Source organism: Primulina tabacum, chromosome 1, assembly GCF_025594145.1.
Source record: "Primulina tabacum isolate GXHZ01 chromosome 1, ASM2559414v2, whole genome shotgun sequence".
Classification (NCBI taxonomy): Eukaryota; Viridiplantae; Streptophyta; class Magnoliopsida; order Lamiales; family Gesneriaceae; genus Primulina; species Primulina tabacum.
The window spans coordinates 51526207-51553213 of NC_134550.1; the positions used below are offsets into that span (position 1 = coordinate 51526207).

Below are 27007 nucleotides of genomic sequence, written 5' to 3' on the forward strand. Positions count from 1 at the left end.
CTTCTTATGCTAAGAGTATTACTTTTTATTGTTAATATCGGTAGGATTGACCTGTCTCACAGATAAAGATTCCTGAGACTGTCTTACAAGAGACCTACTCATTCATTATTATATGAACTTGAAATTTATCATGATTAATATAAAACATTGGAAATAGATAATTTGAAGTTTATGGTCTTGTTTATCTAAAATTACAAAAATACTTGTTTATCTAAAATTACAAAAATATAATTGAATATATTTGCAATATATAGATTTGAAATACACGAATCCAAACGTAACCAATAATGTATTATTTCAATTTTCAAACTAATTTTAAAAACTTCAGGAACTAAATCGGTACATTAAATAAATTGAAAGACTGAATCAAAAATAGACCCGTACTATGAGAACAATTTAATTTATTATCTGGTCCAACTGCTTTTGGATTTCTTACCGACGAAATCTTCTATGCGTAACTTTCTATAATACAATGACTCAAACATTAAAATATTGTTTTTAAAATTTTAATACTTTCTTTTTTTGTAAAAATATTAAATGGTTCTCTCGTTTTATAAAAATTTTATTATGAATCATATATTGTGGGCCATGATTATAATGAATAATAATATTTTTTTAACATAAAAAATAATATTTTTCACGAGTTGAGTCCGATTAGAGATTTGTACCATAAAATTGATCAATGAGATTGTTTCATATGAATTTATATATATTGTCGGATATGTTATAGAGTAACTTGGATTGAAAGTGTGGTTATCAATGTTTTTTAAAAATTGGATTAGACTGGCGGTTCCCCATATCCGATCTAAACATAGTCTAAAAATCTATTTACGATCAAATCTGTTAGTACCGTCAAAATCGGTCAATAACCAGTCTGACCGGTTCACCACTTTTTAATTTTTTAGAATTTGATCGTTTCATTATATTATTTTAAAAAAATTGTTTCTTATATTTTAAATTTTATGTTTAGTTATATATAAGATTATTTGGATTTTAAACATTCTTAAAAATATTATTTTAGTAATATCAAAGTTTCTTTTGATTTATTTTTTTGTTAAAAAATGTAGATATAATTATATTTGATTATATGTATGTTGTTTAGATTTAAATTTTGATAAATATTTTTTTATTATTATTTATATATGTATTTTATATAATATAACAGTTTTTTGATCCGATCATCCGGTTGAACAATCTGACCAATTGAATCAATTTAATAAAATAATGCAATTCGAACACTTATTCGATTATGAAAACATTGGTAGTAATTGAATATGAAATCTTCCATGATATAGATAGTACACGATGAATTTAAAATATTGTATGTTTTAAGTACATGATTCCGTAATTCGATAAGTGAGAATATATATCTATAACTGGGTCTTCTCGTAAGATTTTCTTAATAAAAAAAACAATTCACTTTACAAGATTTGGGAATTTAAATCAAATCAGGAGAAAAAAAAATAGAATATTTGATTATCTGACAAGTTATTTTATATTTTTTTAAGCAATTTATTTTATATTGTTTGGAAAGTAAAAAGTGTGCATCATCATACGAGCCAACAAAGTAAATGGGTAGCCCAATCCGACCCATTTTCCAAGGGACATGTCTTGGTAATGGGTCCCATTACCCGCGAAAGACTTCGGGCCCAACCAATTGAAAAGCCCACACCAGTTAAACATTATGATTCCACTGGCAATTGGACCCACCTTGTATGTGAAATTAATCAGATAATTTTATTAGAAAAAAATTAATTAGATTATAAATTTGGGGAAAAAATGGTTTTTGGCACTAGTAATAAAATAATTTACGCGATAATATTTTTTAAAAAAATTATAAAACGGATAACATAATTGAAAATTGATGGTCTACAAATATAGAATATAGTTTATTTCTGTGACATTATTTAAATATAGAATGAGATAATTTAATAGAAGCTATATTTTATTTAATCTAAATAAATTATTTAATATATGTCTCTTCTGAGACGGTCTCACGAATCTTCATCTACGAGTCGGGTCAATCTTACCGATATTCACAATAAAAAGTAATACTCTTAGCATAAAAAGTAATATTTTTTCATGGATGACCCAAATAAAAATCTGTATAACAAAATACGACCCGTGAGACTATCTCATACAAGTTTTTGCAAAAAGATGATATCTTCCCATCATTTCCAAGCAACAATAGAAGATTAACAAAGAGAATATGACATGAAAAAGAACAAGAAAATAATTTTCATTTATTAAAGTCTAATGCAAAAGGTAAACCCATGATATTTTTTTTAGTTTGAAAAGAAAAATATTAATGTTTGTAAGCAGTAAAAAAATATTATTAATTAAATATAAAAATATTTGAAACAAATGACAGGTGGAAATAAATAAATTTATTTATTTAAAATTAAAGAATTTATCTATATTATTCTATATTATTTTATATTATATTATTAAGTGTGAGGCCCTTAAAATAACTATCTTTGAGGACACCAAAATATTTAATTTCATACTAAAAACCTTATCAATTCACTCTATATTTTAAATAAAAAAATAATCAAAACAAAATTTTTCTTTTAAATCGAACAATTTTTTTAAATAAAAAATAATTAATAATAATGATTAAAAATGGGTTTGGTAGGAAAATAAGAAAAAAGTTGAGAAAGGGAAAGGCATCAGATTCTGCTTCCTCCTACCGTACATAAATAGCAATGATCTTCGATCTTCGTTGACGCAGCGCATCATCCTCTCTCTCTCGATCCAAACTAGGTATACGAATTTTGTGGAATAAACCTGACATGGCGGAACAGCTGACGGACGATCAGATCTCGGAGTTTAAGGAAGCGTTCTCTCTGTTTGACAAGGATGGCGACGGTATGTGCCAGAAGATGGTCGCGTGTTCATCCACGTGTTGATGTGGATTTTGGCGTGTTTTTCCTGTTTTCGGTGTTTGTTTTTATAGATCTAATAAATTGTACGTGTTCAATGATTTCCAGCAGATATTGATGTGTTCTTCATTTGTGAACTTCTTTGTGGTTGGAGATTTTGGGCGAGATATTCAGATCTTACGCCGAGTCCATGCGCCTGTTGATGGAAATTTTGGATATATGCGTGCGTGAATAATTTATTTTTATTTTTTTGTGTTTGAGGGGGGATTAGCTGAAGGATTTGTTGGATTGTTAACGTTTCTTGGTTTTGGCTCTTTATATCAGTTAAATTGATGAGAAAGCAATGGTTTTGTTTGTTTGATGTTGTTGATCATGATTCATGCCTCCCTGTTCCAAATTCGGAATTTTGTTATTTATCGTCTTTATATCAGTGTTCTGCTGGTTTTCCTGTTTTGAATGATTTACCTCTCATATTGAATTGATTTATATGTGTTAAATATACTTGTTTTTGGTTATCCATTAGATTGGACTGTTTGAGGAAACCTTTGGATTTTTGACATCAAGTCCTTCTCAGTAGTGATTGTTACTTACTATGGGTAGAAAAGATTACTTATGCACTCTCCCATTTTGTATTCATGAATTATCGTTATGATTTCCATTTTTATTATATTGTGTTGGGATTTTGTGACAGGTTGTATCACTACCAAGGAGCTCGGGACTGTAATGCGCTCTCTGGGACAAAACCCCACAGAGGCTGAACTTCAGGACATGATCAATGAGGTCGATGCTGATGGAAATGGGACTATTGACTTCCCTGAGTTCCTTAACCTGATGGCCCGAAAGATGAAGGATACCGATTCTGAAGAGGAGCTCAAGGAAGCATTCCGGGTTTTTGACAAGGACCAGAATGGCTTCATTTCTGCCGCCGAACTTCGCCATGTCATGACAAATCTTGGGGAGAAGCTCACTGACGAGGAGGTTGACGAGATGATCCGTGAGGCTGATGTGGATGGCGATGGGCAGATTAACTATGAAGAGTTTGTCAAGATCATGATGGCCAAGTGAGATCTGAAAAACTTAAAACTAAAATTTTAGAAGTATAATTATCTGAAAAAGGAAACAGTCAGATAAGTTTGATGAGATTTGTGTCTGCTTTGCTTGCTCGCTTGTTTTCTTTTTGAATTGTTATTTAAATGTTGTTTTTTCTGTTTTTACTTGTTTTTCTTTAATTAGTGTTTGTATTGTTTGTGTCTTCAACATTTTCTTTCAACATTGACAAACTTAGAACAAATGCTAGAGCATTTACTTTTGCTTTAACCAGTCACTGATTTTGGTTGATGTTCAAATTCACGTTCTCTAATCTTTGTTGATCTTTGTTGCTTTTTATTAAAATAAAAAGGATAATTATATCTACCTCCCCATAGGTTTATCATAATTACAAAAAAAAACTTACAAGTACCCCAGAAAATATGAGTGTTTAAGAAATGAGATCAATTTAGTTTTATTTGTAATATATTTAAGTAAAAAGTTAACAAAAAAATTTAAAATAAAAGCAAACAACAAATAAAAAGTTCAAAGTATTAAATATATTTTGGTTTGATCTATTGATTATAGTTTTCAAATGCATCAATTAAAACAACCAAAATAGAAATTTAAATTTTGATTTAATTTATTTAATATTAATTTTTTGTACTTTTTAAGGTATATAAAAAACTATAGGGATGTAAGCTTGATACGAACCTTAGGGGAAGTGTAATTACAAAGTTAGTTGAATTTTTTGTAGTTGCGATAAACTTCATTAGAGGTATATGTGATGAACCCTTTATAAAATTTACTTTGGTTTTTACCTAGTTGTTACTGCTTCAGTGCTAAAGATAGTTTTGGGCCCTGGTTCATGATCGTCCCTCGACTCCATTTAAGCACCTACTCATAATGACTTTAGCCGAAGGAGCACCAAAATTTCAATGAAAAGTATGAAAATTCATTTCTGTTTAGGTATATCTTTTACCCCTTCAAGAGTACAAGTTTGCCTCACCTTGTTTCGTATCTTTTCTGAAATTCAAGCTATTTGGTGTGGTAAGCTCTCTGAGACCTCTATCATTGCGCGCTTTGCCTTCTACTGTCCCAATCTTCTCATTTCGTGGCTTACCTTTTAGACCCTGCTTCGATTTATTCTTCTTTGTAAAGAACTTGTGTACTTTAGCTTCGTGTTTTCGATATTATCCAATTTACTGCACGAACTTGTTTGTCCATCTAGCCAAATTAGTCCTAGGATATGCTATTCCCCAGACTAACAATTTGTTCTAGAATGCCACTTGTATAGTGGCGTAGACTGAGGTACTTCATCAAGACAATTCATGCGGCCATACTGGTTGTGCGGCATGTCAACAAACGACTGGCACTCTACTTCGTATTAGAAATTACATTGGTGATCTGAATTCTGAATCTCCGTTGGATTTCTACCCGTGTTCGTAGTTGGCTAGGCTGGTTCGTAGTTGGCTAGGCGGGTAATTGTCCATTCATATAGTGTCATTCATGATTGCAAAGTTTTGCTTTTGCTTTACATTAAGAGAGACCGTCTTAAAACTATATAAATTGATTCATCTCCACCAATAAAAAAGGAAAAAGAAAATGTTGGATGTTTAAAGAACAAAGACAGTATATGCATGCTCTTTCTTTCTTTGTTTTTTGTCACTTTTGTGTTGGTTTAGTGCAGCATCTTATCCTTTTGAAAATGTACTTGCGATCCTGCTTATTCTCCAAATCTTGTTATTTTCCATTCGTATATTTTCACTCCATTCAGACCATATTCTTTGTATCTTCGAACTCCTTGTACGATAGTACTAGCAAGAAATCTATACAAACCTTCACTCATTTTATACCCCCTTTTCCACCATATGGTATTTAGAAATTTCAATTCAAACTACTCATTAATGATCCACGGTAACCACAATTTTTTCTTCTGTTCATCGTATCATATCAAACTTTCATAAAATTTATTTTTTTAAAAAAAAGAAAATAAAGAATTTCTAGATGATATAATTGGAGAATAGCAATTCAATTGTCACGAGAATATTAATTTATTATTAAACTTGAACAAACTATGCATTTTACTGTGGGTCGCATTATTGGTTGATGGGCCGAGTTTTGGTGGGCCCGTTTGGTGTGTGTTTTGTAAAGACTTAAATCTTACGTTCGGGCTTATAATTGGGCCTTTGATGATTTCTCTGCCGTTTTCATTTATTGGTGTTTGGACTATAAGGATCCTCGCCGTAGAGTCAAAATAACACCACAGGAACATAAATTCTCTTGAGATGTGAAATATGCCTTTCGTGAATCTATATCTATATGTGTATATGTATGTGTGGCGTAATTTCAGAGGGGGGTTCCACAAATTAATTCACACTTGCTTTTTTCCGTCAAAATAAACGAATTTGATATTACAAATCTAAATGTTTGCAAAGCTAGCGACAGTAATAGCTGTCAGAAATGCAATAATCGGCTTATTGTTAGTTGTCCCATGTCGGTTGGATAAAATACCTGAGAATTGTATATATGATCTTGGACAATCCTCCCCCTTGAGCTAACTTTTGAGGTTGAGTTAGGCCCAAATTCCAATCTTTTTTAACACTTATCCATGTGTATGACTCACTCCACCGGAAAAGGTGGAGCAATGCTAATTTCTTTTTTTAAAAAAAATAAAAATTTCTCCCCATGTTTTAAAGAGTGGCACTGGCAAAGCTGGAAGCAATGCTAATTTTTATTTTATTTAAAAAAAAAATTTCAAATAACATCAGCCCGTGTTTTAAATTTTAAGCATAGTATATGGATGGTTTTATGTTGCATCATAATCCACCATTTGCTGATACCTCATGGTTCCATTCTTAACATCTCACCATCTTACAACTCAAATGCTCAACAAGAAGCAACTATTCAAGATCATTTCACACAACTCTGAGTAAAAAGCTGACCCCCCAAAAAATGTTGATTAATGCAGAAGGCGAAAGCATAGAATCGAAGCAAGAAGAGGGGAACACATCGAAGCAAGAAGAGGGGAACGCGAAGGAACTACTGACAGAAAGAAAGATGGTAGCAAGAAAAGCCGAAAGTGGGATAGGATTCACCAATGTTCTATCCTCTGAGACTCGGTCATCTTCTTCATAGTCACGGTTTTCTAATTTGTAAGAATCTTTACTGCTGAAAACCATGTATATTGTACTGAAAGAGAGCTGGGGCTTGTATATTTTCGGAATAAATACCGGCAATAAACGGCGCTGGTTTTTTTTAACTTCTAGAAAGCAAATCGATGTACTGCACACAAGGCGGGCATTAGTTTCGTTACATGTTTTATATCGACATCCTGATTGTTAAATCAACCTAAGCCAAAGCTGCACTCTGAAGGATTAGAATAACCTTTTGAGAGGTTTGTAAAGAACCACGGTCACATATTTGGACTGGAACCGATGAGTCAGACCAAGAGCAACAACATGTTGAGAGGACCATCCTCTCTCTACAAACAGGTGATTAAGAACAACATGCTGTGGTTTTGAAGAAGTAACGATTTCTTTACAGTTTCCTGATTCAAGAACAGTTGATTGGAGTTGCGGTGGAACCACCATGGGATCTTTGGCAAAATCTTCATCTACTAGGAAAGCTTGGCTGTAGCTGGAGTCTGGTGATGGAGGTGCCTCAAACTCTGTTACACTATCGAGGTTTTCTGGAACATAATCCTGGAGATACGAAAGGTTTCAAGTTTGATATGGAAGAGAACTGATCAAAGAACCACACAAATGCAGGCAAATTATTTGCATTCCCCCCCTTCCAAGATATATCATGTTGTTTGCTGGGATAAGATACAAATCGCTGATGTTCGTGAAGAAAGCAAATGAAATTAGTGTTTTGACCATTACAGAAGGAAAATGAAAAGTAACTATAAGGTGAATTTCCTAGATAAATTGGCCCACTGATGCAAGTCATCAATTAATGAACACACAAAGTTAATAGAAGGCATAATCGAATAAGCTCAAACGTTCACTCACATGGACATCGAGAAGATTACAGAGACAGTCGATCTCATCTGGTTCACTTGGGAGATCCGGGATATGTCTCATTTTGCCATCCACAATGAATCTGTAACGGTGTATGCCTGCTGGCAGGATCAAGAGGATGGAGTTATCCTTACCCGACTTTTGGAGTGTTTTCCTACATGGATCCACGACAAGTTTTAGAAGTCAAAGCCATCTTCTCAAAAGGGATCATAAGCCAAACAACGCAGTGCATCGTAATTCCTGATTATCATGATAATAAAATCCACAAACGAGCAAGCAGACAAACAAATTCAATGTGGCACGAATATGAAAATTACCTTGACCTCCAGTTGTCCCATGATCCTTCCACACAGACATTGTTACCACCAAGGCTCCAACTAATGATAATAGGAATTCCTTGTTCAGGGGTATGCTCCACAGCTCTCTGCGATCCATTCTGCTGCGATGGATTGGATGAGGGGCCATCATCCTCCGGAAGAGAAAGTACTGGAGTCTGTCAAGGAGAAAGAAAACATCGGGTGTGTGAACGGATCAGAAACCATCAAAACAAGTTTATTCGAAACCAAGGAGGTCAAAGCTTGAGCATCGAAGAGTACGACAATGATCTCCACGAAAACAAAAGTCAATCAGGAAAAAATATCTCCACCACACTGTAATATGGTAATGACAATCAAAAGTGCCAAAATAATTGAAGAAACAACCGAAAATACATAAAAATTCAGAAGGATGGGCAGATCAAGCCTAAAAATATGCACGAGGGAATGGATTCATCAATGAAATCAAGAAAAATCTTACTCCCAAGCTCTTACACACGCCAACAGATGTTAGCGCTGACTACGTGTTCTGATCAGAACTATCTTATTCTCTCAGAATGGATTCTTACAGCAGCAATCCGCCGGTAAATCATTACCAAGTAACATTTCCTACATATACAGGCAGATTGAGAACAAGAAAACGCACCTGAGAGGAACCTAAGAGAGGAAAACTTGTCTGCCAAAGATCACACGCTGGAGCGCTGCGCGTTATATCAGCGGAAGCCACAAGCTCGCTCGGCGTGTGGCTCGATATCTCCGACACCTCATTGCCGCCGCCACCACTTTCACTGCCTTCTCTGCCATTCGCATTCCCCATATTTCCACAAAAACAAGCAAAACAAGTACCAGCGTGTATCTATCAATCTATATACCCGTATACATAGAGCGAGAGAGCGGCGGCGCGTTAGTTTCGAAGGGAACGCCGGAGACCGTTCCAGGGAGAAGATGTCAACTTGGGGACAAAAAACTGCAGCGGATAGATATGCAAGGCGTGGGATGATCCTAGCCGTTGTATTTGGATAAGTGTTATATTACCGATGAATCCAGCCGTTGAATACTTCTAATACACAGCTAGGCTGCCGCGACGAGCGTTAATGTTCTATTACAGACGTGTTTGAAACTATAACTCCAAATATTTTATATTGTTTCATCTCATAGCTTTTGACATAACAAATAATTGGTTGAAATCTTATCCTTTTAATATATTTGTTATTCTTCATGTATAACATTGTCTTATGTATTCATCGATCTTTTTTAAAATCATTTCTCCATATGTTTTTTTTCTTCTCTCGTCTCGTACATTTTTTTTTTCGAGGTAAAACATATTTTTTAAAAACTAATTATTCATTTACGCTTCTAATGTCACGGCTCAGCCCACTTGTGATATTATCCGCTTTGGTTCGAGGGCCTCACGGCTTTAAAACGCGTCATATCGTACGGCGCCACTCAAACACTGGCTCTGATATCAAATATCACGGCCCAGCCCACTTTTGATATTGTCCGTTTTGGCCCGAGGGCCTCACGACTTTAAAACGCGTCACAATGGGTTGCTACACGCTCATTTAAATGCCCAGCATCTCTCCCATTGTTTAGCGATGTGGGATTTCGTCTAAGGACCTTCTCACCTCCCTTAGAGAATGCATCATATTAATTAGATGACTTTCAATACTAATTGTTTATTACTACTTCGCTTTGAAGCAATAAAATAATATTCAATCTAGAAAAAATGGGGATTGGAAAAATTAAGACGTACATTTGTTTTTTCATCATTTATCTTAGATAAGAATTCAAATCCACCTTGAATTTATTGTTCATATTTTGCCAAATCTCCTTGTGGGCTCATGAAATGAATCGAGGCAAAATAGATTGAGCAATATTTTATACATTTTTAGAATAAATAAATATATTTTTAATTATATTACATATATATTATATGACAGAGCTGACACATTTCTTTTAATAATAAAAACAAGGAATGAAATGGGTCGGTTTTTTAGCGAAAAATTGTAGAAACCGATTTCATCATTCAGAGCATATAAATCAATCATTGTAACATTAACATTCGGAACATATATATATATATAAATCAATCATTTACTGAAGAAAACTTTTAATCAAAACACAAATATATATTCCTACTACACATTAAATCAATATTCTCTAAGAATATTAGCAAATAATAGGTTTATTGTAAGACGATCTCACAAATTTTTATTCATGAAACGAGTCAACTCTGCTCATATTTACAATAAAAAGTATGCAAAAACTTGTGTGAGACGGTCTCACGGGTCGTATTTTGTGAGACGGATATCTTATTTGCATCATCCATCAAAAAATATTACTTTTTATGCTAAGAATATTACTTTTTATTGTAAATATCGATAGAGTTGACCCGTCTCACAGATAAAGATTCGTGAGACCGTCTCACAAGATACATACTCTAAAAAGTAATAGATTTTGACATTAAAAAAATATTTTTTCATGAGTGACCCTAATAAAAAATCTGTATCACAAAATTAAACCGTCTCACAAGAATTTTTGTGAAACATATCTTATATCGTATATCATAAATCAATATTCGTCAGAAATATCAACAAAATTTTATATTATTGATCGAAATTCTTCAAAAACATTGATAAATTTTATATATGATATCAATGTTGTTTAAGAATATAAATCTTTGATCTTATATCAGTATGTTCAGGATTATTCTGTAAAGAAGCTCCATCTGGAATGAGGTCTCTTTCCACTTCTTTTTCATTGCTATCACTATCTTTCGGTATTTCTTTAGCAGTATATTTGTTGGAATCATCAATGCCACGACAGCGAAGATTACAGCAATTAAACAAGGCTGGCTGGAAGCAAAAGATTTGAACCATAACAAGTTGGATTATTTTTACTGGTTTTTAGCCATCCTTAGTAGCCTCCATTTTGCTATCTACCTACCATGGCCAGCATCATGGTACAAGTACAGATCAGATGTTAAAGAAACAGATGAACAGTATTGATCATGTGTTAAGAAGTAAGGATATCCAGGAGTTCTTGAACTCTGCTAGAAAATATTTTCCAATTTCTGCAGCTGCAAGAGGGAGTTTCCTTTCTTTAATTTTCTTTCTTCACTTGTGTCAATAATCTTTGGAAAAGAAACAATACACGGAAACGTTAAAAACCAGATAACCACTCTTGTCAATTAATTTATCGTGTTTTCAGTTGATCATATGACCCCAAGGAAACTAGAAGTACCAGAACAAGAGTCAATTGAAAACTAAAATTTTAAGTAAGGAAAATAGGCAACTCCTAAACTGTTTATCACCAATCTTAAGTTTTAAAAGAATGACTGGTCGTCAGAAAACTAATACAACACAAAGTTCATCCACAGCACAAAACTTGATCATCTAATTAATAGCAACACCCCCGATAAGGGTTAGTAATGTCGGGTAAGCCTCGGGATTCGGGAATGATGTTTTTTTTCCATTTTGTCCCAAATGCTAATTTGTGGTTTCTCACCAACTTCCAGAACCATCTTCGATATACACAAAATTTTGGTAGTTCTGTTGGAAACAAGTTTTAAAATCCAGCTTGTCGTTGCTCCAACAGAAAAAATAACAATGCTGTCAGATGTCCTCTCAGCGGAGCTGCCAACTAGCTTGCTTTTGCAATCAGACCAACATTGTATCACTCTTTGATTGCCACAAAACGGCATTCAATAGCGTTGAGTCAATCTTTTTATCTTCCAAACTTGGCTCTTTTGAAATTGAGGGTGTTCACGCTAAAATTGTAGGAAAATAACAAGTCTGTTCTCCAAAAGATACGATGTCAGAAAATAAGAGTCATAACATCAAATCCTATGATGGGTGACAAAAAACGCCGACGCAAGAAAAATCGCCATCGACGACCCACAGATCCAAATGTTCAAGTTGCCTTTGTATTATATCCAACTTTGTTTCAGAAGACCAGTATAAAAATTTATTTTCTTTCCTAAATGACGTGGTTGAGTTGGCATGAACAAATCCTAAACTCAAGCCAAGGTGCATTGCATCAACGTCATCAAACTTGATTCTCTGATGCTCCAGTAATTTCTCGACCACATCTAACATAATGCTGCCATGAGTCACCGAGTCCTTTAATGACGCATCAAGCAGCGAAACAATCTTGTACACAAAATCGTCAGCCCAAATCTTCAAAGTCAAGGATGAGCTCCGGACATAAAGAAGTCCAGTGGTCTTACCAATAAAAACATCCTTTCCGCGGCCAAAAGAATCGTAAAATGAGTCACCGGTACGAGGAAGCGTATTTCCTTCGAGCACCCAGGTACTATAACCAAGATCCAAACTCTTTCTAGTCACATAAGCACTCACTAAAATCTCTTTGATAAGTTCGGCAGTTGAATCCTGAAATGTGATAGACTTGGCAAGGTTGATAACATCAGAATAGTGGCTTGCATCAATCACTGGATGACCCCTTCTTGCAAGATCTAGCAAGACATGAGACATTGGGCCAACGAATACATAATTTCGAACATTCAGCTTCTCAAAGTGGCAGAGCATATTCCTGATAACTGCCTCGTGTACTCTATATAGATTTACTAGTATAACAGAGTTATTTTTTTGAACAGATTGAAGGATAGGCCCAAGATTACGCGAATTATCCACAATTCTATTAGTAAGCACCTTTCTAAAGCAGAAATCATACCACTTTAGATCATTCAGAGGAAATAGCTTCGACATGCTAAAATCACTAGAATTTTCATCCACCAAGTAAGAATCTGGCCCCGCTGTTTTCCGATAATTGACACCTGTATCCCTATGAGAGATGCTCAGTGCTCTCTCATGAAGAAAATTTGTATAAATATTGAAGTACCCGTGAGACTGGATAAATTTAATGAACCAGGGAGTCCAAATTTTCTCTCCTAACTTTTTGTACCAGCCGGTTGTCACCTGATTCAGCAATAATAAAAATTAAGGCCATATAAATGAGCATGAAATTATATAGTGATTCATATAAAATGTTACCATTCCCTCCAAGAACGGTTTCATGTTTTTTGATTTATGTGTGTCATACCACAGGCGGAACTCTTTCCAAGGTCTTGGGAACAGAAGCTGGCCCCAAGTGCCAACCAACTGATACAAGAAAATACAAGTTCCATCATCCAATTGCATTTTGTTCCCATGTTTACCTGGGCAGAGCAACCATAATACATGTCAGGTAAAAACTAACCACCGCCCATACTACAAACATATTCACGGGAATCACTACAGAACTTGAAGGATTGAGCACGCAAAATGAGAGGTGAAGTAGGACAGATGACACCATAAGTATCATTAACTCCATTAATCATCTGATCTGCTTCTTAAAGAGGGTAACATACAATATAGAGCTTTGAAAGTTTTGACATGCATTTAACATGAAAAGAAATCCCAATAAGAGGATAAATATTTGGAATTTTGATCTAATCATAAAAGCTAAATCAGCTCCAGACTACGAATACTGTAGCATGAAACACACTGTTTTCATTTGCATACAGTTCTACTGGAGAAACAATATATCTAAGTTACAACAGTCTAAATTTGTTAAACTTTCTGACCACCTTAACTAGCAAAACTCAATTCACCAAGTTAATGTCCTAATAAGAAAGCACAGAGAAAATAAAAAGGGAAAGACATTACCTGGCACAAACCTAGGCCGCTGCAGAGATGCCCCGTAAATCGAAGGACTGAAATTGGAGGCATTGTAGTAATAATTCATAACCACGACCTTAAGAAACCTATCGCGAGAAATAAAAGAATTAAAAAATCATTATGGCTACTTCGATCCGATGCATAATGACAGCAAAATGACACAGAAACGTATTCGACGCGTGTGGTTAATCAAAATCAATAAGCAGGTCAGATAGAAACCTATAATAGAGTGGCGAAACCTCCAGATCATCTTCAACAACAAAGGCAAACTCGTGATCCGAGGTGGGCCACCAGGACTCAATCCATTGCGCTTGAAGCCCAGCATTTGCAGTTCGATAATGCACCAACTTCTCTCCAAAACTCCAATCAAACCCATCAACAAAATCGAGAATCTTCCTGGATAGACTCAATTTTTGGTCTAAATCCAAAGACCCATTAGAGGAATCTTGCCGAAAATGATCGACGAATATGTGTAGATGAACTTTATCGTTGATATCGTAGTGGGATTTTTGGAGAGAGGTGAGGCAGCGGGAGAGGGATGCCAGACGGTCGAAGGTTAGGACTTTGATGATGAAGGTGAAGTTCTGGTTCGGGTTCAGGTTTGGGCTTGGGTTTTGACGCAGCAGGGGCTGGATTCGGGGCTTGGAATTTGAGGGGGACAGAGAGAAGATGAATAACATCGAGAGGGAAACGAGGAGGAGCATGAGCAGTAGCGGTAGCGATTTGCGCTTGTGGGGAGCAGGCGCCATTGCAGCCAGCGAATCTACAAGTGAAAATGAATGCAAAGCAGAGGAGAAGAGGGCAAATATTAGGCATCAACTAAAAGTGCTGGGATGGAGAACACGTTTTACAGAACTTTTTTTCTCGGAAGTTGTTATTATTATTTTTCAACAATATTTTCGAAATAAATTAGAAATACTAAACTATATACTGTATTATACTATAATACTATTCTTATTGAAAAAATCGTAATTGTAAACTTATAAATTGAAGTTTTATAATTTGTCAATATTTAGTTTTACCTGATAACTTATATTTTTTTTATTTGTTGTCTTTTTCCGTAAAAAAACACTAAATTCATCAGATATTTTTTTATTTGATATTGACGATCTCCTACGTAACTCATGTAACGATAATAAAATATATATTACAATATTAAATAAATCTAAACAAAAACAAATGAGAAACTAAAGCAAAACGTCAACCAATATTTCAAAATCGAAGGAAAAAAAATTTCGTTCCACTTTATTTTTATTTAGATATATTTTATTTTGTATGATACGAGCTTTATTCTCGTCACATGAGACATGTACGAAATTATCAATTTCAAATAAGTACTATTTTCTGGATTTAGCAGTTTCGAACGAAAAAAATAATCAAGTTACAAGAAAAAACAAAAATATACATGTTAACTTATCATACTAAAATTGTTATTTCCCTACTAATGATTAAAGTTGGAGCATATAGAGTAACTGATTTTGTTGCCATTGTATAATTTTACAAGTATAAAAAAAATATCTCTCAAATTTAAAATTTTATATTTTTTACTTAACAAAAAAATCATAAAATTTTATTTTGGTAAATTTTTTCACCTATAACCATCACGACTCATACAAATTTCAAAACTTTAAAACTATCAAAATATTTCTGTATTTCCATCTATACTTTTGAAAAAAATTATTATAAAAAGACATAAATTATTTAAAAGCGACGAATACATTTATTTAAAACTAAAAAATTATTATCGCATGCTTAGAAGCCTTAAAATGAACATGTTTGATTATGTTGTTGAATAAATATATATATTCTGTATTGTAGATATTATGCTACTTATTTTATATATATATATATATATATATATATATAGAAACTAGCATTTCTATTACTGAGCAAAGGAATGATCTTCATTTACAACTGAAGTTAACCACTTAGGGAGATTATCTTCCACAACAAAAGACCTCTGCAAACTAAGAAAATGCTGAAGTATAAAATGGGATGCCAGATTTGATGAATGTGGAGAGAATTGGACCATATTTATGTGATGAAAGGTTCAGGAGCAAGATGCTTCCGGGAAGCAATTGCGCCTGCACCGCCGACAGAGAATCTGATTCCACAATCCAGCCCTGAGACATGCATCTGTTGGCTGCAACACACCCCCCTCAAAGATTGCATGAGCCTCGGCTAGATGTGGATCGAACTGGTCCGACAGATTCTTACCCAATGCAAACAAGACAATATCATATATCTCTCTCCCAACGATCCCCACCCCAAAGAAAGGCAAATCTTCTCGAACCGCGCGCTGCATCAACATTAACATTGGGGGTCTCCACCTGTGCAAAGTGGACACCCGGCCACTTGTTGGGAGCTTGCCAAATACTCCAAAGGATCGTAGCAAAACTATCCACCTCCACATTTCTTCCATTATTCACAACCCAGCTCTATCAAAATTCAAAAAGCCGCTTTGATATTCATGATAAGGGTATGATTTATATAATAATCTTCGTGAGAGATGTTTCTTTTAAGTAATTTGTATTTTTTTGTTTTTGTTCACTAAATTTGCAACCTTTTGATCTTGTTAATATAATTTTTGAGTTTCGAATGGTCTATCTACCCTTGAAATATCATTTTTTATATCAAAAAACATTGATTAGGTGAAAGCTAAAAACACATTTTTTTAATCGTAATTATCGAGTGGTTATGATGGAATGCATAGACTTGTTAATTTTGTTTGATTTGTTCGAATTTTTATTTTAAGCTGATTCAAAATAAATTGATTTCACTTCCGAATCCAAGAAATCCAATTTTTTTGCAACATTAGCTACATTCACCATTTAATTAGCAGTTTCCAACAAAAAAATAACATTATGATGGTAGATAGACCAAAATAGCTAAAATTCATTTGTTATTGCACCAAGATTAAAAATTTAAAAATTAGTATACCTAAACCTTTACAAGTTATTGGATCAAAAACTAGTTTCCCAATAATCATCTTTTTATCCATAGTTTTTTACTTATTCTTTATAGGCAAAAACTTATGTGAGATGGTCTCACGGGTCATATTTTATGAGAAGGATCTCTTATTTGGGTCATCCATAAAAAAATACGACTTTTTATGCTAAAAATATTACTTTTTATTGTGAATATCGGTAGGGTTGACTCGACTCACAGAAAAAAATTCGTGAGATCGTCTCACAAGAGACCTACTTTTCCTTGTTCCCTTGAACTTGTTTACTGTCTGCACTATTCATATTAATTTGTGTGATGGTAGATTCATTTTCATATATATGATAATTTGTAATTTTTTTGGGTACAGTAATTGTGGGATTTTTTAGACTTAATGAATAAAAATTAAGTAAGAAATACAAGACGAGAAGTCGCATGTATAATTAGGAGAGTGAAAAGTCCATGAAAGGAAGAATTCCAACGGCCCATGCCGTTGAAACACCAACTCATATGAATGAAAAATAAACATTCAGATTAATAACAACAATATTGAGAGAATCAAAAAGAAAATTGCAAAAACTAAAATATAATAACTAAATATAAATAATATATTTTAATTTCAGATTTAATTTACAATGTCCTTAGTACTTAATTAAAATATAATAACGAAATATAAACACTATATTTTAATTTCAGATTTAATTTACAATGTCGTTACGACTTGAAATTTCTGAAAATAATTACTAATAACTACATTCAACAAGTTACGAAATATATCTATTTCATTATAAGTAATTAAACCATTATTCAAATGTCCATCGTCCACTCGATTTATCGCTGAAGATTTTGATCGGAGTGTCGGACAAAGAAGAACAAAAGTGAATTATATAATAAGGAATAAATAATTTCTTTTCACTCTTCAAACGTGTGTTGTTGGTTAATGGTTGAGGGGTTTGGATAATAATTTGTTATTTTATTATGCAAAAAGTTGTGTGAGACGGTCTCACGGATCATATTTTGTGAGACGAATCTCTTATTTGGGTCATCCATAAAAAAATATTACTTTTTATGTTAAGAGTATTACTTTTTAATGTGAAAATCGATAGGGTTGACCCGTCTCACAGATAAAAATTCGTGAGACCGTCTCACAATAGACCTACTCATTTTATTAATAATAACTATGTGTAAACTTTTTAAAAAAACACCCTCATTATTATTTCACATTAAAATTTAATTAAGGGTCTCACCTTACCTCAATGCTATAAATATTGGGGTGGTCACCTGCGTCACAAATGAAGTTAGAGATGCTGGAGTTAACCGTGAAAACAAGAATATTTCAAGAGTAAAAATGAAAGAATCCCTTCGAAACTAAAACTATTTATAAAAATTTCAGGATAAATAATTTGTGGGCTTGCAAAAATGCCTACTTTGGTTCATATATGATCTTAATTATATTGGAAATACAATCCAATCTTAATATCTAACAATTGAATTAAGTAAATACAAATTGAGCTTAAATAACAAAATTGGGTCATCTTGTAGCATGAGTTCAACGGTGCACTTTTAATATTTATTACAGTATAATGGATCTAGAGAGGCGGCTGTTCCCGAGGTTGGTTTTTAATAGGATTTGTTGTGAAGTTAGACTTTGTTCGATTTCGTATGCAATTTTTAAAATCACCTGCAGTATCATTCATCCACTAATATTTTATCAATTGGTCACATTTTATATTTCTGTGTGAAGAATTCAATAAATTATAGTCAGAGTCGTTAAGGTATATAAGATAAATATTAATTTTATTAAGCAAATTTTAGTTACCATCTCATTGATAATATATACCAGCGGCCGAAGAACACACGTTAGATATGTGAAACTGAACTAGAAATTTGAGGAGATTGTTATTTTCATTTGGGTGAGGCATTGAAAAGAGACGGTGCTGTTTGATTTGGGTGGCATTTAGAATATGAAGTGGCAGAATATTTGAATTAAATTTTTTTAGTATATTTTGACATTTAAAAAAAATATAAAGTTAAGTTTGGATCGATAAATTTCAAATAAATGAATTTCAAGTAGTTTTAGATACGTAAAACCATAAAATTCAAAGGCAAAAGCTTGTGTGAGACTGTCTCAAGGGTCGTATTTTGTGAGAATGATCTCTTACTTGAGTCATCCATCAAAAATATTACTTTTTATACTAAGAGTATTATTTTTTATTCTGAATATCCGTAGGGTTGACCCGTCTCACAGATAAAGATTCGTGAGACCGTCTCTCAAAAGACATACTCAAATTCAAATTCATCACTTCCGTGTTTATATAATATTTCATGTTAATTACGATGGATTTCAAGTTTAATCAATCATTAAGATATTTATCAATTTAAATTGAAATAACAAGAGACAATGAAATATATATGAAATTAGTTGTTATTTTTGCAATTATAAAAAGATTTAGTCTAACATACAAAAAGTTATTTACTGTCGGCGTTTAACTTTAAAGATAAAAAAAATAGGACGACCGGTTGCTGACGTTGGACCAGTGAGCTACCTGCTATTGATTTTGAACATGTTCAACATTCCATGGCAGTCAAAAATTGTGGTTACAATCCATCGAGATTTTCGTCATACTCTCCAATATTATATTCGGAGTACGAGATTGATTTGGTTTTGAAATGCACACGAATGGGTTTGTTTCAGTTCTTTAAATTTCATTCTCGTTCTCGATCAACTTGATATCCGGGGGAGCTGAACTCAAACCAGTTAGTCGGAGATGGGGATTTGCTTCGGAAGCGCTGCGCAGATCGATGATTCAGATGCTGGGCACGGTTTTGGTATGAATTCTTAACTAAAATTGCGTGAGATTCTTCATTTCATTTTTCCACGTTGCTACTAGATCTGGTTTTCATAGCTATGCATGCGCAAATGGGAGCTAGTTTTGAGCCCAGAGCCGTACCTGTGTTGAACGAGGCCTGAAACGAAAATTGAAAAATGAGCCCTCTTGTTACAATAATAAATATAAACTTCAATTTGCAAATTACAAATATACTAATAAATATATCAAAACCAATATATTACATCAATAACAACTCAATAAATATTTAAAATAACTACATAAATACTACTTGTCTAGCTTTTTAGAGGCGAAAATATTTATCAAATCTGTGTGACGTAATTTTCAGACTATTTCTTTCTCAATCGACAATATAATTAGCCCATTTAATCTATCTTGCGACATTGTTGATCGAAGATAATTTTTGTAAAAACTACACTTTTAGTCTCTATAATTATAGAAATTACAAAATCAAAGAATTCTTTGACTCGAAATAACAAACTACAAAATCAAAGGACAAAGAAATCCCAAAAAACAATGAATTTCATCCTTCAACGGTCTACACATTCAAGCTTTATTCACAATTTATTTTATTTACTTAGACTATCTACTTATTAATTACACAAGTCGCGCATAAAATATATATAAAACTCGTAATTCAATTATAACTCATTAAAAAATTTAAATCATGTGATGTGTACTTTAGTTATATATTTAATTAACATGATCTCTAAACACATTACATGTGCTTATATTGCAAATAAATTTCATTTTCAGAAAGGATTTTTTGATAGATTAATCTATAAATATAAATGTATATTTATAAAGAAGATTTGAAATGGAAATAAAGCACAACTCATGAAGAAAATTACTTACCTTCAGACTTAAGAAAAGTAGATGAAGAAAATTACTTACCTTCAGACTTAAGAAAAGTAGGGGACCGTAAAATTTATTTGTTATATATATATATATATATATATATATATATATATATTGGCCCTTTGTTAGGCCGGGCTCTGAGGCAACCGCTTGGTTGGCCTCATAAAAGGTCCGGCTCTGTTTGAGCCATAAAGATTTTTTAGCTGATGCCCATTTAGAAGATGCCTATGCTGAGGCTAAGGCCTAAGAGCAGTGTTGCGGAAATATGATAATAAAAAAAACTTTTTCGATCCAAAAAATAACTGTACACCATTTTAATATTTTTCTCTAGGATCAAGGATAGCCGTAGCTCATGGCCATGCAAAACAGGGTCCAAAGGATACAATTTCGGGCAAGCTCAACTATGATTCTGCGGTATCAGTAAATAATCAACCCATATCCAGCAACCTGAAATCATTTACCCTCGATGATTTAAGAAATGCAACGAGAAACTTCTCCTCCGACTCTCTCATTGGAGAGGGAGGTTTTGGCCATGTGTTCAAAGGATGGATCCATGAGTACACTCTGGCTCCGAGCAAACCAGGAATCGGGATGGTTGTGGCTGTCAAAAAACTCAAGGCACAAAGTTTTCAAGGGCACAAGGAATGGCTTGTGAGTTTGTCGCGTTTCTTGGAAAATTATTGGTCAAGATATCATGCACTTTTTCCCTTCATTTAGGTGAAATGACCTTCTTGATGCTATCAAATTTGCAGACTGAGCTTAACTTTTTAGGGAAGCTTCACCATGAAAATCTGGTGAAGCTGATCGGGTACTGCTCGGAATCCAAGAACAGGCTTTTAGTTTATGAATTCATGCCGAAAGGAAGCTTGGAGAACCATTTGTTTAAAAGTGCATTTTTCCCCACATTTTCTTTCCTTTATGGGATTATTCATTTTCTCAAACAACTCCGAGCTAAAATTTGGATCCTTTGAAGACTAAATTTGTGCACGTTAATGCACTTTTTTGTCCAGGAGGGGTACAGCCAATGGCTTGGGCTGTGCGAATGCAGATTGCAGTTGACATTGCATTAGGATTGACCTTCTTGCATAGTTTAGACACCAATGTAATATACCGGGACTTGAAGCCCTCTAACATACTAATTGATTCGGTATGCGTTGGAACACTTGATTTACTTTGTATCAGCACCAATCCCCAATTTTCTGTTAAATAATGACATAAGGAATTTCATGCTTGCACTTTGCAGGAATTTCATGCAAAGCTTTCAGATTTTGGCCTTGCACGAAAGGGTCCCACTGGCGATGGAAGTCATGTTTCAACCAGAGTTGTCGGTACATTAGGCTATGCTGCACCAGAATATTTGGCTATAGGTTTTTCCATCATGTTCTTATACCATCTCACTGTGTTAAGTCAATCATTTGTGTTACATTAGACTGAACTTAGCCAAGATTTCCATGTTCGTTTAAATATCACAGGCCATTTGTCTCCCAGGAGTGATGTTTACAGTTTTGGGGTTGTTTTGCTAGAGCTGCTATCAGGTAAACGAGCACAGGGCGATGTAACCATTGGAGGTGCCTTGGTAGATTGGGCTAAGCCATTTATAGGTGATTCGAGGCAATTTTCAAGAGTCATGGATACAAGGTTAAGAGGTGAGTATTACAAAAAGAGTGCACAGGCTGCATCTTCCCTTGCATTACGGTGCCTAAATAATGACCCTCAGGATAGGCCTTCCATGGCTGAGGTTCTATTCGAGCTCCAACAAGTTAAAGCTATACAAAGATCACCATTAGGCACGATGGATCATCGAATTAAGGAGAGTTGAAAAAAAAAATGAACGCTCCTCGATTATTTTTTTTCATTTTTTCGATGTTCAGTACTGGTTTTGATGTTTCATTAGCAACTGGTGGTACTTTTTTGGTTGCAGAGGAAATATAGTTATGTAGCTTCAGAAAATTTCGTCTGTAATGCTCCAAACATTTAAAATAATATGCAAATTTAGCTTCCAAAAAAAAAAAAATCGCATCCTCAACTATTAGGCTCCGTTTTGCAATTGCTTTTGTGGTCTACAAGGAGTATACATTACAATCAGGACGTATTTGTTTCATATAAATCAAAGAATACCCCTAACCTGTTTCTTGAATGTCCTCGTCGGTTTTCCAAACTACATCCTCAAGACTGGTCGACAGATTTTTATAGAACTGCACAGGGAAAACACCAAATAAACAAAAACCCAGAAATTTTACGTGGACGGAGAAGGTGCTTTTTCAAGAAATTCGACAGCAAAACTGAGTGCACCTTGTGGAACTCCAAAGTATCTCCTTTTGCCTTTTTTACCTCAACCATGTGGAAAGAAGGGGCAACTTGAAATACCTAAGCACGATGCTTGTGTTATGAGCATAGAAATATCCGAAAGCCGGACTTGTATGAAATGCAACGTGAAGTGACTGAAAATACCTCAGTGGCGACATTAAGGTTGCCTTTTCTTCCAGATTTTATATTTTGAAGTCTCATCTGAGAGTCAGTAGAAAGAATGGGTTCAAAAAATTAGGGAGAAGATGAATGAAATTTCAAAAAACTTAAAACTGGAAGAGGTACCCAGGAAAATTGAGTGATACCTTATAATTCTTCTTGTGAACATCAAAGCCAAGAGGTTTAACAGCTTGTTCGATTTTCTTGATTATCTCATTGGCTGGACGTTTAGAAGTGAACCTCGTTTCCCTCATGAATTTCTGCACCATTGCCATGCCAGCAAAACATTATGTATGACGATTCTAGCTATCACATTGCATAATCTGCGGTGAGGAAACAAGAATACCGACCTGCTCTATATCAAATAGATTCTTAAGATTGAGACCTTTTGACATGGAAATTAACTCAAAGGCATTCATAGCAGCTGGTTGCTCCTCATTTTTCTCTTTTTCTAGATATTCCTGCAAATAAGAAACTCAATTATCAGTTTTTCCATTTTTGAATTTCTTGTTTGGCCGATGTGGTTTTTTTATAAGCTCACTTCAGAATTCTTCGAAAAAACTTCATCAACATCCAAATTCATATTTTCTGTCTCATCAAAAACTGATGCTTTGTAATCTTTCTTAAACCACTTATCTTCCAGAATTTCGGAGATAGTAATTCGCTGCAAAACAAGAGAACCATATAAATTAAACTTGCACAAATTCAATTTACTTGCATGTATTGAAATTTCATCGACCTTACTTTCTCAGGATTTGGTTCGAGAATCCGTGTGATTAATTTGATGGCACCACTGGAAAACCTGGGAGGGCAAGTGAAGTTTGCAGAAGATATCTGGATATGGTACGGTTGAAATGGTGAGAACTTTAGAGACAAGGGAAAAAGATGCAGAAGTAAAACAACACTCACTTTTGAATATAGTTTCGATAGATTACTATCGTTGAAAGGCAAGTAACCTGCAAGCAATACAAAAAGTATGACTCCACAAGACCACAAGTCTGCAGTTGCTCCATCATAGCCTCTATCATTGAGAACCTATGGAGATATTATCCCATTTATCAGAACATATCAGTAATCAGAGAGAAAAATAATGATTTGTTTCAATTTAAACCAAGATATGAGAGTTTTGCAAAAAAATTATTTTACCTCGGGAGCAACATAATTTGGAGTTCCGCATGTAGTGTGCAACAAACCATCATCCTGCCAAATTAATCATTTCGTGTATTTGAATCATGTTTCCATTATATGATGCAAATGTTCAGCGTAAAGTATAAAATAATGCCACAAGACTATGGTAGTAAGTGACAAAAATCATCCTCTAGAATCTGATATTCACCCTGATTTGCTGGGATAGAGCACTTAGTCCAAAATCGGAAACTTTGAGGTTTCCTGCAGTATCCAGTAGTAAGTTCTCCGGCTGCACCAGTTAGGGAAGAGTAAAATATAAGTTTGAATTTTCTCATCCAGGGTTTGAACGTAACTTATCCAGTTACAATATTGACAAAATATTCCAAGAGAAATGCTAAAAGGATATTCTAAAAGCAAAGTCACCTACCTTGAGGTCTCGGTGAAAGACTCCTCTACTATGGCAATAATCAACAGCATCAATGAGCTGCTGAAAATATCTTCTAGCTTCATCTTCTTGCATCTTGCCATGAGTTGCCTTCATCAATTACAAACACAATGTTTAGACAAGTTGAATAAATGTTTCTAATAAATTTTACTACCAAAACTGAATGGATTAAGTGAAAAATATCAAAATCCACTCAGTGCAATAATTGAAAACTCATGGTATAACCAAGGCACAGAATTTAGGTCACATGCTCGAGCGGCGGATAGTCCAAACTCTAAAAACTAGCCTATCAGATGGGAGAGCTCCTCAAAGTTGTAAGTCGTGGAGCCAAGATGAGATCGTTACACAGAAGCATGATTTTCTACCATATGGTTTCATAAGAAGGTTAAAATGCCAAGATATGTTTGTGTAGGAAGGGTTTCATCTTACAATTTTATCAAAGAGCTCCCCTCCTGTGACAAATTCCATGATAATGAATATCTTGGTCTTGCTCGCCATAACCTGAAGAAAGACAAGAATATCAAGCTAGCAGGCAACACTAGGAAAAGAATTAGTTCTCCAAATAACAAAGAATTTATGTCAGCTCAAAAGACAATAGACCTTCCCGAGGAGAGTTTCTCGTTAAGGCTATGCATTTCTTGCTAACTTTCATTATAAAAAACAAAAGACTCATGGATTGCAAATTTTCACTCAGAGTCAGAGATAGAGAGATGAGATTGACCTCATATAAACGAATAACGTTGGGATGTTTTATCAACTTCATCGTCGCTATCTCCCGTTTAATCTGCCAAATTTATGCATAAAGATTTGTTATCAAGCTAAAACATCAAGAAGAACTAAAAAGTCCCTCTGCTGGGCATTGGATGATTCAATAACCTGTTCAGTCATTTTGTGTTTGAGGACCAAATCCTTATTAATAATCTTTAGAGCCACGGATTGTCCAGTCTCGCAGTTCTTAGCGAGTTTCACTTTTGCAAAAGAACCCTGGCCGATTGTCTTTCCAATCTCATACTTACCAATTCTGCGCCCAACGTTGGATTGCTTCATTCTTGATTGATTTTCAATTGAATTTGCAAAAGCAGTACCTAGTTTCAGTTTTCTGCACAAGAAGTTCACTTTACTCACACCTTTGAAAATTTGAAATGCTATAAAGAGCTGCTCTCGCGATTCAATAAATTTTCATACCCATACATATTTGGTGCCGGTAAGCAATAGTACTCAGGGAGACAGGGAGTGATTCAATCAGCAGTTTCACATCAGAAAAATATTCAAACACCATGTAAGCTCACAACTTTTCAAACAAGACTCAAACAATCTACACCCACCTTCATAATTTACGCACACACTCCGAAACCAACAAAAACTAAGAAAAAGATTCCGAACAGGAAAGTTAGTGTGCAAAGAACAGTTCGCTTCCACAAAACCACTTACAAGAAAGTTGGATACTTGGAAGTAAAAATATCTTGAGATGGAGCGTGAGAATCGATCGATCGATCAATCAATCAAAGCCCCCAGTTTTGCATATAAAATATGACAAATGAATCGCACATGGGAATAATATTTTTCGCGGTTTCGATGAAATTTCCAGTGATGGTGATGGTTTCGTAGTTTTGTGGGAGGATGCATGTTCTTCACGTGCATTCATGGCCACAACTTGACACGGTTTCTACACGGGGTGGGCATGGGGCCGGGCGCACGGGCACGAAAATCTAGACCAAGAGGTGTACGACATGCACGGATAGTAAATTGATGTGCTATGATCAACAACATTTTTGGTTGGGACAATTGTTGTTGCTTGAACAAATCACGTGTACGTGAAGTTTATATTCAAATTTTATAAACCGACAAGGACGGAATCAGGAAAGATGAAATAGAATTTTAGTATAAATAGACAAATACAACTTTTTTGTAACCGACAAGAAAATCCATAAATAATCCAAACATAAGATTGAGGATTAGAAGAAGCGAATTTTGCAAGCCTATGAGCAAAGAATCATATGTTTAATTCCAAGAAAACTATTGCCAGAAGTAGTAATCCAAATTTGCTCTATCAATATGTCTTTAGACTACAAAATTCCGAAGGCGCGCTCATAGCTTGAACCACATGCAACGAATAAGAAAACACCCAAGCATGGGAAAGATCACATCGAATACATAACAAGCCATGGATAATTGCATATAATCACCTCCAAACACAGATATCGGATGACGAATTTGGGTAGCTGAAGCACCCATAATACGCGTTGAGAAACGTCTGTTCTGCTCATCAAACCCTACATCAACATCCAACTGAAACTGTCCCAAAGGAGGTGGCATCCATCGAGAAGAAGAAACCTCACCGAGAGATCCCGAATGATGTGAAGCCACTGTAAGAGCATTTTGATATTCCATGATCA

General features: G+C 34.4%; 5 protein-coding genes across 8 annotated transcripts; 2 read left to right on the top strand and 3 right to left on the bottom strand.

Moving 5' to 3' along the window:
• The first annotated feature begins 2644 nt into the window (after nucleotides 1-2644).
• On the top strand, nucleotides 2645-7170 carry LOC142547529 (calmodulin-7-like). The gene is made up of 3 exons (XM_075655886.1): nucleotides 2645-2868; nucleotides 3574-3943; nucleotides 6880-7170. Exons 1-3 carry the CDS (start codon nucleotides 2793-2795, stop codon nucleotides 7022-7024), a joined length of 591 nt encoding a protein of 196 aa, XP_075512001.1. The 5' UTR covers nucleotides 2645-2792; the 3' UTR covers nucleotides 7025-7170.
• A 101-nt stretch (nucleotides 7171-7271) lies between these two features.
• Nucleotides 7272-9314, bottom strand: LOC142547520 (SNF1-related protein kinase regulatory subunit beta-1-like). The gene is made up of 4 exons (XM_075655877.1): nucleotides 8891-9314; nucleotides 8248-8423; nucleotides 7922-8084; nucleotides 7272-7612 (listed from the first exon to the last, which is right to left on the bottom strand). Exons 1-4 carry the CDS (start codon nucleotides 9059-9061, stop codon nucleotides 7286-7288), a joined length of 837 nt encoding a protein of 278 aa, XP_075511992.1. The 5' UTR covers nucleotides 9062-9314; the 3' UTR covers nucleotides 7272-7285.
• Nucleotides 9315-11406: 2092 nt separating this feature from the next.
• LOC142547539 (uncharacterized) lies at nucleotides 11407-14733 on the bottom strand. Its single transcript, XM_075655894.1, has 4 exons — nucleotides 14142-14733; nucleotides 13911-14008; nucleotides 13257-13420; nucleotides 11407-13181 (listed from the first exon to the last, which is right to left on the bottom strand). Exons 1-4 carry the CDS (start codon nucleotides 14669-14671, stop codon nucleotides 12090-12092), a joined length of 1884 nt encoding a protein of 627 aa, XP_075512009.1. The 5' UTR covers nucleotides 14672-14733; the 3' UTR covers nucleotides 11407-12089.
• A 4616-nt stretch (nucleotides 14734-19349) lies between these two features.
• LOC142547568 (putative serine/threonine-protein kinase PBL3) lies at nucleotides 19350-22818 on the top strand. Of its 2 annotated transcripts, none has more exons than XM_075655932.1 (6): nucleotides 19350-19694; nucleotides 20904-21223; nucleotides 21325-21460; nucleotides 21583-21719; nucleotides 21816-21939; nucleotides 22045-22818. In XM_075655932.1, the coding sequence occupies exons 1-6, from the start codon at nucleotides 19634-19636 to the stop codon at nucleotides 22389-22391; spliced, it is 1125 nt and encodes a 374-aa protein (XP_075512047.1). In that variant the 5' UTR covers nucleotides 19350-19633; the 3' UTR covers nucleotides 22392-22818. The 2 variants fall into 2 exon arrangements, with proteins under 2 accessions (XP_075512047.1, XP_075512055.1); XM_075655940.1 differs by having other exon boundaries at nucleotides 20942-21223.
• On the bottom strand, nucleotides 22595-26196 carry LOC142547549 (CBL-interacting serine/threonine-protein kinase 3-like). 3 transcript variants are annotated; one of them, XM_075655913.1, is made up of 15 exons: nucleotides 26043-26196; nucleotides 25488-25710; nucleotides 25333-25395; nucleotides 25041-25112; nucleotides 24594-24701; nucleotides 24375-24455; nucleotides 24185-24238; nucleotides 23948-24073; nucleotides 23783-23872; nucleotides 23580-23702; nucleotides 23389-23499; nucleotides 23185-23298; nucleotides 23024-23080; nucleotides 22865-22939; nucleotides 22595-22767 (listed from the first exon to the last, which is right to left on the bottom strand). In XM_075655913.1, the coding sequence occupies exons 2-15, from the start codon at nucleotides 25656-25658 to the stop codon at nucleotides 22693-22695; spliced, it is 1320 nt and encodes a 439-aa protein (XP_075512028.1). In that variant the 5' UTR covers nucleotides 25659-25710; nucleotides 26043-26196; the 3' UTR covers nucleotides 22595-22692. The 3 variants fall into 3 exon arrangements, with proteins under 3 accessions (XP_075512028.1, XP_075512037.1, XP_075512018.1); XM_075655922.1 differs by having other exon boundaries at nucleotides 25937-26062; XM_075655903.1 differs by lacking the exon at nucleotides 26043-26196 and adding an exon at nucleotides 25797-26036.
• Nucleotides 26197-27007: the final 811 nt, after the last annotated feature.